The sequence below is a fragment of the Phytophthora cinnamomi genome (assembly GCF_018691715.1).
Source record: "Phytophthora cinnamomi strain GKB4 chromosome Unknown Contig17, whole genome shotgun sequence".
Classification (NCBI taxonomy): domain Eukaryota; phylum Oomycota; class Peronosporomycetes; order Peronosporales; family Peronosporaceae; genus Phytophthora; species Phytophthora cinnamomi.
In genome coordinates, this window is record NW_027150950.1 from 1218334 (window position 1) to 1237930 (window position 19597).

At 52.5% G+C, this 19597-nt stretch overlaps 2 protein-coding genes across 2 annotated transcripts; one reads left to right on the forward strand and one right to left on the reverse strand.

Moving 5' to 3' along the window:
- Nucleotides 1-907: 907 nt before the first annotated feature.
- On the forward strand, nt 908-1855 carry IUM83_04766 (uncharacterized protein; the record flags this gene model as incomplete). Its single annotated transcript, XM_067928863.1, has 3 exons — nt 908-996; nt 1054-1214; nt 1386-1855. The coding sequence occupies 3 exons, from the start codon at nt 908-910 to the stop codon at nt 1853-1855; spliced, it is 720 nt and encodes a 239-aa protein (XP_067796325.1).
- A 15412-nt stretch (nt 1856-17267) lies between these two features.
- IUM83_04767 (uncharacterized protein) lies at nt 17268-19022 on the reverse strand (the record flags this gene model as incomplete). Its single annotated transcript, XM_067928864.1, has 1 exon — nt 17268-19022. The coding sequence occupies one exon, from the start codon at nt 19020-19022 to the stop codon at nt 17268-17270; it is 1755 nt and encodes a 584-aa protein (XP_067795999.1).
- Nucleotides 19023-19597: the final 575 nt, after the last annotated feature.

Here is a 19597-nt window from a genome sequence, read left to right on the forward strand (position 1 = left end):
GACAAACTTCGTTTGTCTCGAACTTCGTTCATATGAGTACTTTTGTCAAGATCGATAATACTAATTTAGTCCAAAACAGCTTGAATAATACCCGTTAATACCAATTTGCAAGCTCAGCTTGTAATTTCCAAGATGTTGAAGCTTCGATTCAATCGATTGCACTGTACAACTCCGAGTTCAACATCGATTCAGGGCAATTTGGTAACACCAGTTTCACGATTGAAGTGCCTACTGCTGCTACCACTTCTACTATTAGTGTTACTCTCCAAGACGGATACTACTTGTACTCCGATATCAACCGAAATATACAAACGGCGCTGGTCGCAGCTGGAGCGTATCGGATTTATAGTAATGGAAATAATGTTTTCTATATTCAGATCGAAGAGAATTCAACCTATTATGCGTGCCAGCTTGATTGCTCAGCTACGCCCACATCGCTTCCGACGGGATACACACGACCAGCAACGGGCTTTATTCGACAACGGGAACAGGTCTCCCAACGACGACACGAGTTCCGCGTTTGATCATCAATAATGCCAATTTTGGTTTGATTCTTGGCTTTACAGGTGGGACATATCCAAGTGCATCTCAAACAACTTCTACGAGTCTTCTGAGCAATATCATCCCTGCTATTAGTCCTTCTACGAGCTACATAGTGCGGCGTGAAAACACTTAGCTTCATTATGCCTCTAAATCCGCAAAAAGGATCTTCGGTGCTTCCCAGAAATCCATAGGATGTGATTGGTCCACGTGGTGAAAAGGGTAAGTCTGATTGGGTATCAAAATATATGCCTTGAGACAACCGCGTGCAAGGCTAGGCTGATTCGATAAATGATATTTAGGTTCCCCTCTTGCCGCCTTCTAGCAAAGCCACTCATTCTCCGATTTCACCGCGCAGAGCGCAAGTATGGCGTATGCCATGGCCTTTCACGCGATCTGGCCGCTGCTGCGCAAGGAGGGGTGGACCTGGAAACCAGCGACCGGGATTCAGATCCAGTAAGTCAACTACTGATAGCTATGGTATGCTGTGTCTAATATTTTTATTGTATCCAGCTACAACTATCTCAAACCTGGTCGCAAACTGAGAGGGGGAAAGCGAGGTGTGGACTTCTTCAATGGCGAGGACGAGTTGCTGAGTTATATCTGCACGGACAAGCAGCTATGCGAGTGGCTCGGCATTCGCAACATAATGGAGCGGTCGCAACATCAAGCGAGTACGTAGAGTATTGGTTCAACGCTTTATTGTCGCTTGATTCCGGCGACGCTCCCACATTATCAGTTGTAGATGGGGCATGATGTCGTTTCTGGTACTGACATCAGCAATCGGACGCTTGATCCAGTCAGCGCAGTGCATGGCTCGACTCCTGATGCTAGCTCTCTATCAGATGTCAGTACGCCGCGCAGATACTCGGTTTCGGATGAAGAAACGTATGAGCCCAGTGACGAAGATGACGAAGACGAAGAAGAGCTAGCACGTCGTAGCATTGCCGGCGCCAAGGAAGCACGTGGTGAAGAAGGTGAAGCAAAGGACGTCGACGAACAACAGCCAAGAAATGGTATTTACAATACCCTGCGTGATTCAGCCTGCGGTAAACCCCTTCGCTTCGACTCTGTGGACCCGCTAGATCCTAACATTGTTGGGGATACCGATGAAACTGCGCTGGAGACCGATGGCGAAGGAGGCGAGGATTCCGCTGAAGGTTTCATGGAAGGCGTTGCTGACACGGACAGCGACGCCGTTCTGCCGGGTGCGGACAATATCCAGCAACAGCTTAGAAGGATTACGAAGCTGTTGGGTGCAGACGAGCTGGAACGATTACACATGCGGGTCCAAGGTAAGCTGTGCTTTAGCTAACTAACTACTAGCGCTTATGCGGACAGGGTCATCGGAGGTCTACGATGATAACCAGCTCGGTCAAATGAAAGCAGACGGGTGGGACATGCTACCTGAGAATTTGGAAACTGTCATCGTAAATGACACCGAAGTTGACAAGATGTACTCGGGCTCTTGCGGCCCATCACAAAATATAGTTGCAGCGTCAAAGTCGCCACTGAAGCTCTTCTATTACTTTTTACCGAAGGCATTCTGGCGTGATGTAGCAAGCCAAACCAACCTGTACTGGAAGCAAACGCTGAGCACAAGACTAGACAAGGCAGAACAGAAGGAAAAAAGTGTTACACATCGTGCACAGAGAAGTAGGGATGCGTTGCGACAAAACCTTTAAAAAAATCGAGAAGATTGCACCCCACGAACTCGTGCAATCGATTGGCTTGATGATTGCACATGCATTGAGTACCTGTAAGCGCGTAGGATGCGTTGCGACGAAACCTTGAAATTTTTGAGAAGATTGCACCCCACGAACTCGTGCAATGGATTGCTTTGATGATTGGACATGCATTGAGTCCCTGTGAGCGCATGGAGGATCATTGGAATACTACATCCATGGGTGTACTTCCCGTGGTAACGTTCAGCAAAGTGATGCGTCGCGACCGGTTTCGTGATATCTCGCGTTTTCGACATTTCACGGATAATGAGAGTCCTGCAGCAGCCACGGATCGAGCTTGGAAAATAAGGTCTGTTCTCTCTACACTAGAGAAGATGTTCAAAGAGGGCTATGTTCTTGGATCACGCGTTGCTATTGACGAAGGTGTCCTTCCCTCTCACAACAAGCGAAACCCGACGAGGACGTTTATGAAGGACAAACCACATCGCTGGGGCTCCAAGTTCGTCATGACCTGCTGCGCTGAAACGGAGTATTGCAAAAGGTGTGTGTTGACATTGTATGTTTATTGTTTTGTTGTTATGCTGACATGATATGCATACTATGACACTGCTCATTCTAGAGTCGAGCTGGATATTGGGCGATCTGGTGACACCGAGGGTTCACAGGCTATGGATACAAAAATGGCCCGACTGCTGTCATCAGGAACATTGCGTGTGTGTTTCGGGGCCTCCCGTACGAAGGCCGGCGATTGATTATTGGTGATCGATACTACACTTCCATCCCACTGTTTCAGCCGTTGCGAACGATGGGCTTCAACTACGTCGGCACTATGCAGACCGATCGGAAGGGCTGGTGTGATCGTTTGAATTACCCAAAGAAAAATGCCAAGCTCGGACTCCGCGTGGTACATTCCAAAGGGCAGTGGCGAAATCGAATCCTGGTCTCGGGGCGCTGATGTGGGCCGACAATACCGTCGTCTATTTCCTCGCTTCCCAGGTGACTACTGAAGCAACCACAGTTGGCGCCGTGAAAGAGGTGGTGGAGCAAGCGACGTCCCTTGTCCAGGTCTGGTAGCTGAATACCAACGTTACATGGGAGGCGTGGATCGTCATGACCAGCTGCGGCTACAAGCGTACTCGATGCAGATGTCAACAAGGTAGGGATGGATGTATGCTGACACGGTGGGGTTTACAATTCTGACTTGTGCCGTTCGGATACGACAGGTTCAACAAATACTACAAGAGTCCATTTCTCGGCCTTATCGACATGGCTCTAGTGAATGCCTACATCATCTACAAGCATCTATGGGAGAAAAAGTCCCACAAGTGGTCGCACTTCAATTTTTGGCAAGGCTTCATAACGATTTGATTGAGCAAACGGAAGCGTGCTTTACACAGGCAAGAGCGGCACCAAACTTGGTGGCGAAGAGGCCAAATGTCGTGCAAGGAGATCACAAGCTCACACAGACCACTGACTACCGCCTGATTAATGGTGTTCAGCGCCTCCGCCAGAGGCAATGTAAGGTATGCTCCTGTTACAAGCCGGAAGGAAAGAAGCGAGGAGGAACGTCTTCCTACTACTGCGCTCCGTGCTCACAAGGGAAGAAAGGCCTGATCACACTGTCCAACAAGGAGCGCGGGCACCCCAACAACGAGGGCCTCATATGCACCCAAATTTGGCATTTCGTGTGGCAAAACGGTGAGGTTGCACCCAAGGCAAGCCATATCCGTGATCGTGCAGTAGCGAAAGAGTAGTGGTTTCGTTATAATACATGCTGGCGCATTCTGAAAGGCCGTGCGTTCGAATACGGGCAGCGTAGTTAGCGCGGCTGAGGACTCCGCTGTGCTTCAGTCTCCTCAATGGATTTGTGGCCGATCCTGCACCACAATTAAAAAAAAACATGATTGCGTGATTTCGAGCAAGTAGCTGTGATTGGGCTAAACGTATATACGTGCGGTGCCCATCCGCATTGCGGGAATTATTACCAGGAAGGTTAGCTACAACGTGTGCGAAAAAAATCCAATTTTGTACTAGTGTACGATATGGTATACTGTGCGTCATACTATTTCTTATACCGTCCGGGGTGGTATAAGGCTTTTATAATGCCGTCCATGTCACCCCTCCGCGTTCAAGGGGGTTAACTTCTGAGTAGCTTGAGGAATGACCTTGAACGGTTTGGGAGTCACTTACTGATGTCCACAACAGTCCGCGAGTAGACCGATAAGAGTTCCGATCTTGTGTTTAGTACGAAACGTGTAATCGCGCTTGATCAATCGATTAAACTGCTCCACTGGGTTATTGGTCGTAGCGTAGCCACTGGAAGTGTGAAAACACTACCAGCGGTGGAATTCACTTTTCACCCACACCTTCTTGAAACAGCTTCGAAAACCAGAAAGCCGCTGGTCGCTCGACCACTTGGCCAGAGTTTGTTTTTTTAACCATTTCGTCATACGTAGTGTAACGGGGTTACACGCACAAGTGGCTGCAAGCCACTTGTGAATTTAACAGATAGGTTATCTGTTAAAAGTTTTGGATACTTCCTCACCTTGGTGTAAGACACACCAATGGATACATTGAAGTGGACCACCACAATGAGTGGTCCACACATACCCAAAGATCCTATTGGTAGAAAGTAGCATCTTTCTACCAATCAGAGTCATGCATATTAGCGGGGCTCTGACAGCCAGCCGCTGTCAACCCTTTCATAGATGATAAACAGTTTTTAGCAGATTTTAGAGGAAGATCAATTTACAAGCAATACAGTTCTCATTTTACCTAATCTAAGTCACTTGGAATCCCTTCTTATTTAACTTATATTTGTGTATTCAAATATAATTAACCTAAGTAATTACTAAGTACTTACGCTTCCTCATACACGTTGCGCAATGTGTAAGCTAAAGTAGTGAGTCAAAGTAGGCCCACTACACCTGGTAGCACTTTGTAGTCCGTCCAACAACCGACTGCTTGACGTTCGTACGAGGTGTACGAACGCGGAGCCGAGAACCACATGAGCATGGAGGTGCCCATAGAGAGCTCGAATACGCCTGCAACGCATGTTGCACGCGCAGACCGCCCCCACCTGTCTGACCCAGAGTGGGAAGCCCTCCAACGCCTGTCAACAGTCATTGGAGAAGCAGCGATAGCTACAATGCTGCGTTCGCTATCGCCGACGGAGCAACATGGTGTTGCTCTGGGATTCATCATGAAGGAGCAGCGTGACGCTGCTTCCTCAGTGACGGCGTCGGCAGGGACGACACCGCGTGCTCAACCATTAAAGTTGAGCGTAAGCAATTACGTGGGAAGAGAGGGCGAGCCTCTCCTCCGATGGCTTGTCGAACTCGACACAGCCATAGCGGCTCGACGCATCGTCGACCCGCTGTCGAAGGTCGCGTTCGCCATGTCCTGCCTTGGCGGACGCGCAAGGAGTTGGGCGTATGGACGCCGACTCTCCGATCCTACGTGCTTCAGCACGTACGAAGTGTTCAAAGAGGAGCTCAAACAAGCGTTTGAGCCCCCGCAAAACGAGTTCCGGTCGAGGGCGAAATTCCTCGACCTGCAGCAGGGTAAGCATGACGTCCATGCTTACGCGCAGCGTGCACGGTACTTGGTCTCGAACATCGTGACCAACCCGATAGACGAGGCGACTAAAGTCGTCACGTTCATGAAGGGACTTAGAGATGGGCCCGTGAAGACCTATCTCTTCCGAGAGTACCAGAGTACTCTCGAAGCTGCAATCACTCTTGCCATGCAAGAAGAGTTTATCCTGCCGCAGGCGAAACTCCATGCAAACGAACCGAGGCCGCAACCACGCCCGATAGTGAGGACGGGAGGTCCGGTACCAATGGACCTCTCGAATGCAACGGCTGCTGGTCACCAGCAACAGGGAGGTAACGTGCGATGCTTCCGTTGCGGAAGGATCGGTCACTTTGCACGGGAGTGCACGGCCCCCGTGCACTACAATGGTGGCCGTCGTGGCGATGCCGGGCACCGCCGCGAACAAACAAAAAACGTGAACATCCAGTAGGCGCGGGGCGCCCACTGGTAATGCAGTCACGCGTGCCGACATCGGGCACGCGACACTGAGGACTGCAGCCCCCAGTGAGACCAGCTCTCACTGCAAGAAACAAGATGACAGGCCGAACCTGGTCATCTTGAAGGTAACGTCGAAGAGAGCGAGCGACTCTCTTCGCGCTCTGGTAGATTCAGGCGCGTCGAACAACTTTGTTCGACTGCGGAGTTTACCGAGTCTTGACTTCGAGGAAGTAAATGTACCTCGAAGTCTTCTGGAGGTACGACTGGCAACAGGTGCCATCATGAAGACCGAGAAGCGCGTCGTGAACGTGCGCTTCTCGTACAAACAACGAGTGTTTGTCGAACGCTTTATCGTCCTCGACCTGGACGATAAGTTCGACGTAGTAATGGGCATGCCGTGGCTTGCACGGCATGATCCGGTAATAGACTGGAAGAAGCGCACGCTCGTGCGCTTCGACCTCGATAGCGGAACATCGCGCGATGGCCCTGTTACCGCAGCGCACGCACCAGCAGGTGCGCGCGGCTCACCAGTCGGGACAGCGCTTAATGCTGCTGTCCCGGAGTGCCCAAGAAGTGCGCGAGGGCGCGCACAAGTGAAACCCACGTCGGCAATGCTGCCGACGTCGGAAGAAAAAGATGTGCTGGTTCCGGGAACCAACACCCACGTTCAAGCGTGTAAGGGACAGTCCCTGACCCGAAGAGGTCAGGTCGACAACGACGCATCAGCTCCGGGAGCCGACGCACCCTCGGTCAAGAGGGGCTCCGCCAATGAATGGCGTCGAGGTGACGATGGCGTGTCAACTCCGGGAGTTGACGCTGCAAACAGTGCGGACGGTTGCAAACGTACCGCACTGACGCAATTTGCATGCTGTCGTGCAGCCGGGCTGCACGACGAAGCGCCATGCGATCAAGCCGGGCTTGATATCGCGCGCCCGCGGACAGGGTCCGCCGGCGAACAACCGTCCATGGCCGGGCCTGGACCAGAAGAACCACCGTGCGGAGCCGGGCTCCGCACAACAAGAAGACGGCGCATGCGACGAACGCTACGCAAGTCTCGGTCCGGGACCGAGACGCAACAAGAGCAGTCGGCTGAGCAGACTGAGGCGGTGACGCCGGACGTCGAGACGCTAAGCGTCTTGACGCGCACCGATACTGGATTCCAGTATCGTGATATGGAACTCGCTAGTCCTCCGACGACGGCGTCGGAGTTGACTTCGCTTCCAGCTCATGGCTGGAAGCGCTTCACGCGCGACTTGCACGATGGACGCATCGAGCAAGTCTGCGTTCTTTCGGACAGCGAAAGAACGGCGAGCGAGAGCGAAGAGCCGAGGCAGCTCTTCATGGGAAGTACCACTGAGAGTGAAGACACTCTCAGTGCGAAGACGAAGCGAGAGCGCTTCGAGGAACAAGGTCGGGACTCGCTGAAGTCGAGTCCCTATTACGAATTGTTGAGGGAGTACAAAGACGTACTCCCGGAAGAGATTCCTGCGGAGCTTCCGCAGGATAAGGGCATTCAGCACAAGATTGATCTCGTGCCGGGCACGAAGTATTGTGTCACGCGGCAGTGGCTACTGCCGCGAGAGCAAGTAAAAGCAATCGACGACTTCTTTGAAAGTCGTCGTAAAGCAGGACAAGTGCGGGAATCAAAGTCCCCGCACAGTGCTCCGACGTTCTGTGTCAAAAAGCCACAGGGCGGATGGCGCATCGTTCATGCGTATAACAAGCTGAACGATGCGACGGTACCGGCGCAGACGCCGATACCGCGAAAAGATGTTATCATCGATTCGATGGCCGGGAGCACCGTTTACAGTACTCTCGACTTGCGAGACGGATTCTACCAAATCCTAATGCGTGAGAGCGATATCCCTCTCACGGCAGTGAGCACGCAAAGCGGCATGCTCTGGCAATGGCTAGTAATGCCGCAGGGGCTTAAGAACGCCCTGCAACCTTCAACAGGTGCGTGACGCACTTGTTGCGCTCGGTGTGCGACTTCGCACTGAGCTACTTCGACGATGAGTTCATCCACAGCCGAGCTGAGGACGGGAAGGCCGACATTGAGATGCACAGGGTGCATCTCCGGAAGCTACTTGAGCTTATGCGAAAGCATAAGCTCTACGCGAACCTGAAGAAGTGTATCTTCGGGGCGAGCGAGATACCCGTCCTCGGGTGTCTCGTAGGAAAGAATGGTGTTCGCTCTGACCGAGAAAAGGTCATAGCGATCAATGAATGGCCAACGCCTTCGAGTGTCAAGGAACTGAGGCAGTTCCTTGGCTTGGCCACGTACTTGTGCAAGTACGTGGAGGAGTATGCGGGCAAGATCCGCACGCTGTCACAGCTTCTCAAGAAGGAAGCTGTGTGGAATTGGACACCCGATTGCCAAAAGGCATTCGATGCAGTCAAGCGGGGCTTGACTGAGGCGCCGATCTTGGCAGTGGCTGACCAAGATCGCCCATTTCACGTAGTGTGTGACGCATCCGACTTCGCGATCGGATGCGCGTTGATGCAACACGATCACGAGGGCCGTGATCGTGTCGTCTACTACCAATCGCGTCAGCTGAAGCCAGCTGAGCGCAACTATCCGGTGCATGACAAGGAACTCCTTGCCATGAAGTTTGCACTCGCAAAGTTCCGAGTGTATTTGCTTGGAAGTAGACCGTTCGTGGTCTACACCGACCATGCATCACTGCGCACTGCAGTGAAGTCGCCACACATATCACAAAGAATGGCGAGATGGCTCTCATTCTTTGCGGAGTATAACTTCCGGGTCGAATACAAACCCGGAAGGTTGAATGTGGTGGCCGACGCGTTATCACGTCAGCCGGACTACGCAGAAGCTGCTGATGTCAATGCCATTGGCACTATGCGATCTAGCACACCCACGTCGTCTCTGTTGGATGATGTGAAGGCCGCGTACGCGCACGACGCGGACGCGAAGCTCTTGCTGGCCTATGGCACAGCGCCTTCTGACAAGTCCCGTCAGAAGCTGCCCAAGCACCTTCGTGCGCGTGCACACCGATATCGGGTGCACGACGGACTGCTTCTTTACAATGCAGTCGACGACAACGCGATCCGCGTTGTCGTGCCAAATGACCATGACCTGCGACTCAGGATCATGTACGAGTATCACGATGCCCCGACTGCGGGACATCTCGGACGTGAGAAGACTTACGTCCTTCTCACGCGCGACTTCTACTGGCACCACCAGTATAAGTGGGTGCGCAAGTACATCCGTGCTTGCGAGGTATGCCAACGCGTAAAGCCTGCGCCATTCGCGCAGGCTCCTTTGCAATCACTACCGACTCCGTCAGAGTGTTGGAAGTCCATGTCTTTGGACTTCATCTTTGGTCTTCCCCCGGACAGCGGAGGGAACACCGGTGTTGTGGTCTTTGTAGACCGTTTCAGCAAGATGGTACATCTTGCTGCGGTGCCGGCAAAAGTGACCGCGAAGCAGACGGCCCGTCTGTTCGTCGAAATGGTGTTCAAACACCATGGCATGACGACCGACATCGTGTCGGACAGAGACCCACGCTTCACAGCGCACCTGTGGCAAGAAGTGTTTACACTTCTTGGGAGCCAGCTTTCGATGTCGACTGCGGATAATCCGCAGACGGATGGCCAAACCGAGCGCGTGAATCGCGTGCTCGTCGACATGTTGAAGAGCTACGCTCACTCGTTCCAATACTGGAGCGAGTGCTTATCGATGGCAGAGTTTGCCATCAATAACTCAGTGCATGCCTCGACCGGGCATACACCGTTCTTCGTGAATGCCATGCGGCATCCTCGTCTACCGAGTTTACTCGGAGTGATGGCTCCCACTTTAAGTGGGGGGAGGATCTACGACTGCAATACAGCAGCCGCAGAAAACCGCTGACACTTGCACAGTGTCAGCTGCAACAATGGACAAACCACATGAGTCTACGCACGGCGCAGACACCGCAAAGAACCACGCAGAGGTCGGGCCTCTAGCGGAGAGCGAGCTGAATGACTTCGGCTCGGATGCAATCAGTTTCATCACCAAAAGACAAGCCGTAATTCGGTTTGTCCAAGACACAATAGCAGCTTCTGGTGACCAACAGAAGCTGAACGCCGATAATGTTGGCAGAGGCAACACAAATGAATTTAAAGTTGGTTCATTAGTTTTGTTAGCTACTCAAAACCTGCCTAAACATGCAGTTTCGGATTTCGGAGCAAGCAAGCTTGCTCCGCGCTTCATCGGGCCGTTCACTGTGTTGGCACGGCACGGCAACGCATACACGCTAGACATACCGTCTAGCATGCGCCTCCATCCGACCTTTTACGTCGGACGGCTGAAGCCATACCTGCAGCACGAGCCATCTAGCTCGGCTGACCCGAAGCCTCGGCAGGAGCCGAGTCAGAAGCGGAGGACTTGGCCTCGGCGACGAGCAGCCTCTCCTCCAGCGCGCGGACGCGCTGGAGCAACCCCTTCATCTGGGTCGCCAGCTCGACCTGGATATTCGAGGCGGTCTGCGAGACCGCCGCGACTTGGGCCTTCTGGTTCGCCAGCTCCTGTTTTAGGGCGGCGAACTCAGCGCCCTGTAGACGCTCCACGACGGTCTCCCGGTCGTGGAGAGGCGCATACTGATCAGCCCGGGGCTGATCATACCCGGGGCGTGTTCCCACCCCCGCCACCGCCGATCCGTGACGCCCACGGCTCAACCCGCTGGATTGTTGAGCGGATTGTTGACCATAGTATCCCGAAAACGAACCCTCAAGGGGCTCGTTTTCGTATTCGTTGGAGAGGATTTCCTCCCCATCGAGATACATGGGAGCCGCGGAACGTCTTGCTGGAGGACGTTCCGGAAATGGTGAGGGCGTACGAGGAGCAGTACGCACTGGCACAGCGGAAGTAGTGCGAGCGCTGCGGTCATCGCTGGCGCCCGAATCCTCACGTGCTAAGAACTTAGCACGGAGCTCTTTGAGACTCTCGGGCACACGGAATGACGTGTACCGGTTCAGGTCGCGGTCGCTCAAGCGGACCGCGCCTGGAAAGCACGTCGTGCACTGAAAGCCCTCGGGCACAGCGCACGGCACATTTGCCTCCTCAGCAGCAACATGAAGTTGCTCCAGCTTCCCACGCTTCGAGTACGTCTCGAAGCGATCACGCGCTTGCTTAATCCGATCACGGTAAGCACTCGGCCTCTCGTTGAAGTTTTCAACAAAGGCGTTCCACCTTTGACAAAGTGCCTGCCATTCGGGCACTTTGCTGCGAGAAGAGGTCTTCTTGCTTTGAAACCACCGGAGCTCATGAAAGAGTCCGATGTAGTAATCGCGCCTTTGATGCGTTTCCGCATCAAAGTGCAGCTCGGCAGCCACAGCGTCATCTTTGATGGTGCTGCATACGTGCAGCGGCACCTCATTCGGAGGTACCGAGTTCCCATACCGGTCCGCGATCTCGGACGCGGACGGCATCCATGGATCGCGCGCTGCAGGTGCAGCGCGCGGAGAGCCTTGAGCTTTGACATCACGCGCTGCAGCAGCAGCGCGCGGAGTACTGAGAGCCCCAGCGGAACCGAGTGGGGTATCGCTCTCAGTACGCGAACGCTTCGAACTCGAAGCGTCCGATTCGTCCCCTTCACGCGGGCGAACGTTCTTGACATGAGGGTCGAGCGATTCGCTCGACACTGAGTCTTTGCGCTTTGAGGACGAGTCTTTCTCGTCCTCCATGTCTTCATCATCGTCGTCGAAGTCGATGACGTCGCCATACTTCGCCTTCTGGCGTTCGAAGTAGTCTTGAATGGAGAGATGACTCCCCACCGACTTTGTGGACTTCTTCTGAGGCGCGCTCATCGTTGAATGAGCGCGGATTTCTTCTCCAAACGCGGAGAATTGACGAATGGTCAATTCAGAAGATTGACGTGCGGAGACCCCGCGCGTCTAACCTTAACCCTTTGACTACCAGCCAGCTGGAGTGATTTATAGGTCCATAGGGACCCATAAGAGGTCTAATCGCAAGATGCGATTGGCCAAAACTAAAAGCTACGAGACGACGGCAAAGCACTGTACAACCTAACAGGTCTCCATGGACCTGTAAAATGCATTACCGCACGAGCCACAAACAGTTCGTGTGACCTGCCATAATTGTTTTCTCGTCTAGCTAGCAGCCCCGCCTCCCCTTCGTGGACAAAAGAACTTCGATGCGTTGTTCAATGTAGCCGACGACGACACGTGAGACTGGGAGACCGACATGGACCCTGGCCTGGAAGGGTGCGGAGCAGGTTCGAATGTATACGAGCTAATATTCAAATTCATACATCAGGCAACGCTACAGAATCCTAACCAAACTAGATAAGCTTACAGTGATAGCGTTATAGCAAGCCAGTGTGAATGTTACGCAGGATTGCATGTGCAGGAGTGCGAGCGGTTGGCGGATGTAGATTGGAAACTGCTACTACATCTACTACATGGGGTGCTCGGCTAAGCACGCATACTTGGGATAATGCTATAACGGAATGACGCTGAGTCGAGAGCGCGCGGGCTCCGACGCCACCGCTCGGAGGTCAGCATCCTCAGTGGGCTCGCCGTGATGTCCACCCCAAACGGCTCCTACTTCCATAGACCATTGCCGTTGTAGCGACACTGACCAGGGCGCGACGGCATGTAGCTCGACCTCTCAAACTTTTGATTGGGAGTACCGTGAAGTAAACCACCGTCGCCACGTGTAAAAATTGGTGTTTTTGATTGGTCGTTTTTTCCCCTGTGCGTTGAATTGATTTGCTGGAGCCATAGGTCCAAGGAGACCCGTAAGAAATCTCTGGTAGTGAAAGGGTTAAGGGGGGATGGTGTAACGGGGTTACACGCACAAGTGGCTTGTAGCCACTTGTGAATTTAACAGATAGGTTATCTGTTAAAAGTTTTGGATACTTCCTCACCTTGGTGTAAGACACACCAATGGATACATTGAAGTGGACCACCACAATGAGTGGTCCACACATACCCAAAGATCCTATTGGTAGAAAGTAGCATCTTTCTACCAATCAGAGTCATGCATATTAGCGGGGCTCTGACAGCCAGCCGCTGTCAACCCTTTCATAGATGATAAACAGTTTTTAGCAGATTTTAGAGGAAGGCCAATTTACAAGCAATACAGTTCTCATTTTACCTAATCTAAGTCACTTGGAATCCTTTCTTACTTAACTTATATTTGTGTATTCAAATATAATTAACCTAAGTAATTACTAAGTACTTACGCTTCCTCATACACGTTGCACAACGTGTAAGCTAAAGTAGTGAGTCAAGTTAGACCCACTACACGTAGCTTCACTTGAAGAAAAGTGCGTGCCGTAAATATCCGCTATCACATGTTCACCCATCGTGCCCGGCGCAGCCATCAGTCTTTCGTGAACCTTAGTCATCACGTGATAGAAACACATGAGATAGGTCAGGTCGGAATCCATGCCGAACACTTGATTGACAGCGTTCAACTGGGCAGCTTCGGCATCCGCCATCACGTACTTGATCAGCAGTTGTTCTTTGGTGACCGCGTAAACATCCGGCGAAGAGCTGACAACGCCTTTATAGAGTTTCTCTACGCGCTGTGATGTAATGAAGATGGCCACCAAGTGGAACGGCCGAGCCCGATCCGATATTCCACACACGACAACTGGATATGCCACTTGGTTCAATTTGAAGGTACCGTCCATGTGAAACACAAACGAGCTTGGGTCGCGGACGGAGTTTCGTAACAGACACTTGGTCGTGATACCCACCAGGAATGGGTTTTCGTCAGACCCGTTCCCCATGTCTGGTTTATCATTGCTGTTTCGCTCCCATCCGAATGAGAACGGGTGTGTGTCTGCAATGGCCGGTCCTTACGCCAACTGGTCAATCTGATCAACCACATCGTCGTAGTTGTCTTGCGGCAAAGCTTTTTCTTGTTACTGACAAACCCCTGTACCTGGCGTAAGGTAGTCATCTCCTCCTCGGTTAGCCCAAATCGCCGACCAAAGCCGATGCGGATACGAGCTGGCTTCAACCCTGCGTTGCCATTTCTCTCCCATAATCGTTCAGGCGTGGAGTAAGCTGGGGCTTGCGAGGATCTCGGGAAAGGGTTTCATGGGCACCACGCTCCATGATCGTCACTCGGTTTAATTATTGGCAGGTGAGTATCTTTCCTTTCCACGGACAGGCGTCATATGGTGTGGCAGCCTTGCATGTTCCCGAAGAGCATTCCAGCAGTTGGTAGCGCATCATAGGTGGGCGTGGTAGCGCACGCACGACGCACGGAACCAGGTGGCTCTTGACGACGATGAAAAACTTCATGTCCTCGGTGAGCAATTGCGAGTCTTCACGAGCCATGTCGCTGCAGACGGTTGTCCACTTGTGCGTTGAAGGCATAGTGAAGAAAAGGAGGGGAGGGGGCGAGGGTGCTTGGGCTGTGGCGAATTCTAATTTCTTCGTAATGAATGGAGATCCATAACAGAAACAACAGATATGATAGCTTTGATCGTCTAATTAAGCCATATCATTGGTGAAAATTCTCCCATTAGGTCGCGAGCTATTTGCTAATATTGGGTGGTGTGCAGCCCCTTGGTTTTGGTGTGGTGCTGCGTGTTGTTGTGTGCCGCGTGTTTGATTAGTGTGGTCCTAAGTAGTTTTGGTGTGCCGAACGCAAATCTAATGTGTTTGGTTGTTATCTGTGTGACAAACTGTTATTCTCTGTGTTTAGTGGGTTCTGTCCTGGTCCATGTAGTCAGCTTCATGGAAACGCTGTGGCGGGGCATATTCCAGAGCAGCCTGCTGCTAGAACCTGGGTTAACCATCTCAGCAGCTGACCTACCTGCCACATCGCCGTCTCTGAGTTGGTCCCCACCGAATCTTGACAGGTAAGCTAACCCGATATTCGCTTGGAGAGACTCGCTTCAACCGAACGGAGTGCAAGAACCCGTGCTTACTGTAGTGAAGAAAGGATACTTGAGGAGCTTAGTGCTATCACGGGATGTGCTCAAGCCATGGCGCAGTGTTGGATAAAGCCGCGGCTTTATTTTCGGCTTTTCGGCTTTATCGATTTTTTAGCCGATCGGCTTTATAATTTAGCCGCGGCTTTATTTGTGGGGCAAGTGGCGGCCAATATCCGGACATTACCGGACAAATCGTACCTAATTGGGCTGTCGGAGCTGGCCGTGGAAACTCCAGCCGTCGAAACACTATCACTGACGTCATCCCCCCGATGTCGGGTCCTCGCCACATTGGGTCTGGGTATAGGCCGCAGGGCGCTGCGCATCAACGCTTCGTGAAGAGTAACACATTCAAAGGGAGGAGGGGCAACCTTGCGCAGTGTGACTGCCTCAAGGAAGTACTCACAACGCTTGAGGTGGCTCACATAGTTGGTATCTCGCCCTATGACGATCTTGGGCGCGGGTGCAGGATCAGATCTTTGTTCGTCGCCGTAAGCTGCATGACAATGCTTGCACCAAAGCTGTCGCCTGTCGCCCTTCTTCGGTAAGCCCGTCTCAATGAACTGCTGCCGCTCGTAGCCCTGGAGGCGCCCCATCGTGCCAGGGTAGGCTTGTTGTATGAGTAGGCTGGCTGTATACTGATTTGGACGGGAACTTGAGGGGGGGTTGTGTTGTGGTGCTCACCTGAGCAGGAACTTTCCGAAACACAAACCCCACACAAATTAGCCGAGTATACAAGTAGGTATAGCCTCTCGTATACCGTTGTATAGCCAATCTCGCGGAGTTATCTTCGGCTTTATAGGGCCGGCTCTATTCAGCTTTTTGAATTTGCTTGCGGCTTTATCTAGCAAATCGCGACAGAGCCCTGGACGAAATAAAGCCGCAAGGGTGCGGCTTTATCCACACTGATGGCGGTGTATTGCGAGGTGGACAACGACGATATCCGTGCAAGAGCATTCCTCGTTATAACGAGGCGATGTCTGTTGCTCGTGGTGAGGCCTTTGGGCCACACTCTCTCAGTCCAGCAAGCTCAAACTCCCTCGTCTTTCTGGGTTATATTATCCTGGATGGCTTTGACGTAGACTACTCTCGAAGAGTATACACAAAACTCGTGCACCGATAATGCGAACGAACTCTTGCTGCTATTATAGTGTAGCCCCACCCAGCGAGCTCGACGTTCGTAATGATAGGTAAAGATGCATCTGGTGCAGTGGAATGGACACAATTATTAGATCCCCCGAACTTCTGCCTCCCAGTCCCCAACTAGCCGTCTACAGTACTAGATTAAGCGCAATGTTCTCTTCGTTCTCGTCTTTCATGACATTTTTCGGTGTGATGATGCTACATCCAGCGACGTCGACGGCGAATCAACTTGTCTACATCCCCGCGCCGACGTGGACGGTAGCGAACACGACTAAAGCTAAGCAGCGCTTACTGTGGATGCCGTTGGCTTATCTCGAAGACCAGGGGTTCAACGCTACGGCGAACTTCACACGGTGGCAGCTTGACAACGACTTCGAGACTCTTCGCGACTTCATGAACAACAGCAACTACTCCGTGACGTCGGGGGCTGACCAAACGTGCGGCTGGACCAACCTGAAGGGGTCCCCCCAACAAATTCCGGACAACGATATCATGCGCACATCAGGCTATACCCATAACGGTCCATGTGAGATTTGGCTGGACGACATGCTGACCTACTCCAGCGTTGACTGTCTTGTGTCTCTGCCTAACATGACGTACGCGCTCGACTATAGCGGATGCGGCACAAGCTGCATCATGTACTGGTATACATTGGATGTGTCCAAACCGGATCGAGTGTATTCGTGGGAGGTTTACAAGGAATGCATCCCTACCCTTCCGAACACAAGCACGGCTAATGAAATGTCAACATCGACTACGACGATAAACCGGGTACTGTCAAGCCAGCGAACTAGCATGCATCGACAATCGGTCTGGCGAAGTATTTTACGATATCAGGGTCCTCTAGCTTAATTAAAAAAAAAAAAAAAACTAAACGGTGCTCTGATAATCGAATCTACAAATTGCCCCGGGTTACCTTTCCGTGCACACTCTACAACGTTTTGCTGGAGGTTTACTCAACGCCAGCGATGCCATTTTGAGAGACGTCATTTTGAGCGGCGACGTACGAGAACTGGATCGTGTTGTCCGAATCCCCAACCGATACCTGCGAACCACCCTCCGAAGAGCCCCACGAACCCGAGTGCGAAGTTGCGTTCGCCGAGTTGATCGGCTTCGGGCAACCGAAGTGAGACTCCATGTCCTGGCGCCATGACTCGTAGATGATCGGCTGCGAGCCGTTTGTGATGGCGTCCACGATGGTCTTGCAGCGCGGCTCCTTCACCTTCCAGAGCGCCTTGAACTCTGGTGAGTAGTCCTTAGTGCCACCCAAGCACACGTGCTCAAACATGCAGGCTTGACGCTCGAGGTCGGCCATGTTTTCATGCGAGTCGCCTCCCATGGTTTCGATGGTCTGGTCGTACCAGTTGAAAGCGCGCTTCTCGGCGTCGTCGGTGATGTAGGCATCGACCGGCGCGTTGGCATTGATCGGCTCTCCGTTGCTGTCGACAACTACGATGTCCTGGTGGCCGTCGTCTTGACCGTTGTAATCGGTTTCAGGGAAGTTGTTCTGCGCGGCATAGTCGTTCCCGTCGGCATCATAACCATCGTCCTGTGCCATACCACACATGGCAGGCTTGGACGAGGAGTTCGTGGCAGTCGTTTCCTCCAGCTTGCGAGATGTAGGAGAGGCGTCACACCGATTGTACATGGCAGCAAGTTGACCTGTGACGATGTACCCATAGCTGCTATTGCCCAAATCGCGGACATCCATGAGACCAGCGAATTGGTTGGGGACTCCTGCAAAGTACTTGCCAATCTTCGGGTCGATCCAACCGGGGATTGGATTAACACCGGTGCGCATCGTGATCAAATCGGTCGGACGGAAGACACCACCACCACGGCGACGGCACGATGTCCACGCGACCGGGTTGGATGCCTTCTGGGCAAAAGTTAGTCGCTTTGTTCCAACACGACACTTGTGGAAAATTGTGTGCAACAAGTCGACCGTGGCGTGGTGCGACCAGAAAAGAGCGTCAGCCGGCGAAGCAAATGTGCCCATGGTGCTGCCGAGGTTGCCGTGCACGTTATCGTGGCAGCCTTGCTCAACGAGAGGAGACATCTGACCGATGTTCTTGCCCTTGAAAACTTGCTGGCGAACCGATGCGTAGCTCGTGCTGGAAGGCACCGGAACTTGACTCCAGTCACTGCGAGGCACGCACCTGGCGCAGGCTGTGCCATTGAGGGACGAGAGCTCGCAAAAGTGATCAAACGGCGACTCGGTTACGCACCGACCATAGCTTTCTTCACCATTAATGGAGATCGAACGTACTTCGCCGCTCGTGGAGCCACCTCCTAACTCCTTGTTGATGGCCAAGCAGTCGGCGAACGACGTGCAAGTACCCGCAGTCATGCGAGCGCTGGCTACGATCCAGTTGAAGTACGGCACAGTCACACACGCAAACTGCGGTCCTTGGCCGCGCAGCATATTCTCAAACACGAGAAGGAACAGCCGGTGCCAGTACGTGAACATGCACTGGCGGTGAGCCTCCATCTTCGACCTCATCTCAGTATGCATCTCGACGAACTTGATGTAGTCGCCCGAATCCATGGCAGCAGCGATGGCGTTCTTATACGTGGTCTTCTCCATGGCGGTCATCATATCCCAGTCCTTCCGCATTCGAGGGCCGCAGGTCGTTTGAGCTTCCACGTTCGCCGGCCGCGAGAGCAGCGCCAAGAGAACGGCACTTAGAATCAGCAGGATCTTCATGGGGGAGTGTTGCGTCGGAGAAGTTGTAGTGAAATACGACCTGCGCCGTTGGCAAGGAAATGCAGACTGGAGTTCCAGAAGGCTGGATTAGCATGACGGTTTATTAGAACGCTTTCCATGTTCGGCATATTCTGGTCAAAGACTGGGTCTTTTACTGGGACCGGGTATAAACCCAGCGGGATACCCGGTAGATGGTGAAATACCCCTAACTGCGTGAATAAGTGGTGGTTCTCTGAGGAGACACATCTTTCTCGAGATAGCAAGCATATCGTGATTAAATCGATTTCCCAGCAAATCACGGTTTTTTCAGCGTGTAGCTGTGTGTTCTGCCGATTTACGTAGACTTTTCCATGCCCACATACAAGACAAAGTCAAAATACCAGTGTAAGTGTGTCCAGTGCTGCCTGCACACTGACGAACCCCAGTTAATGATCTCGACCGGTACGCAGGTGACTGGACAGATGCCGAGATGTGTCCCCTCGCATGCTAGCGGGTTCATATTCGCACCAATTCAATATAATGTCTGTGCATTACCACACCATGCAAGCAGTATGCCCCCTCATACTTCGCTCAGA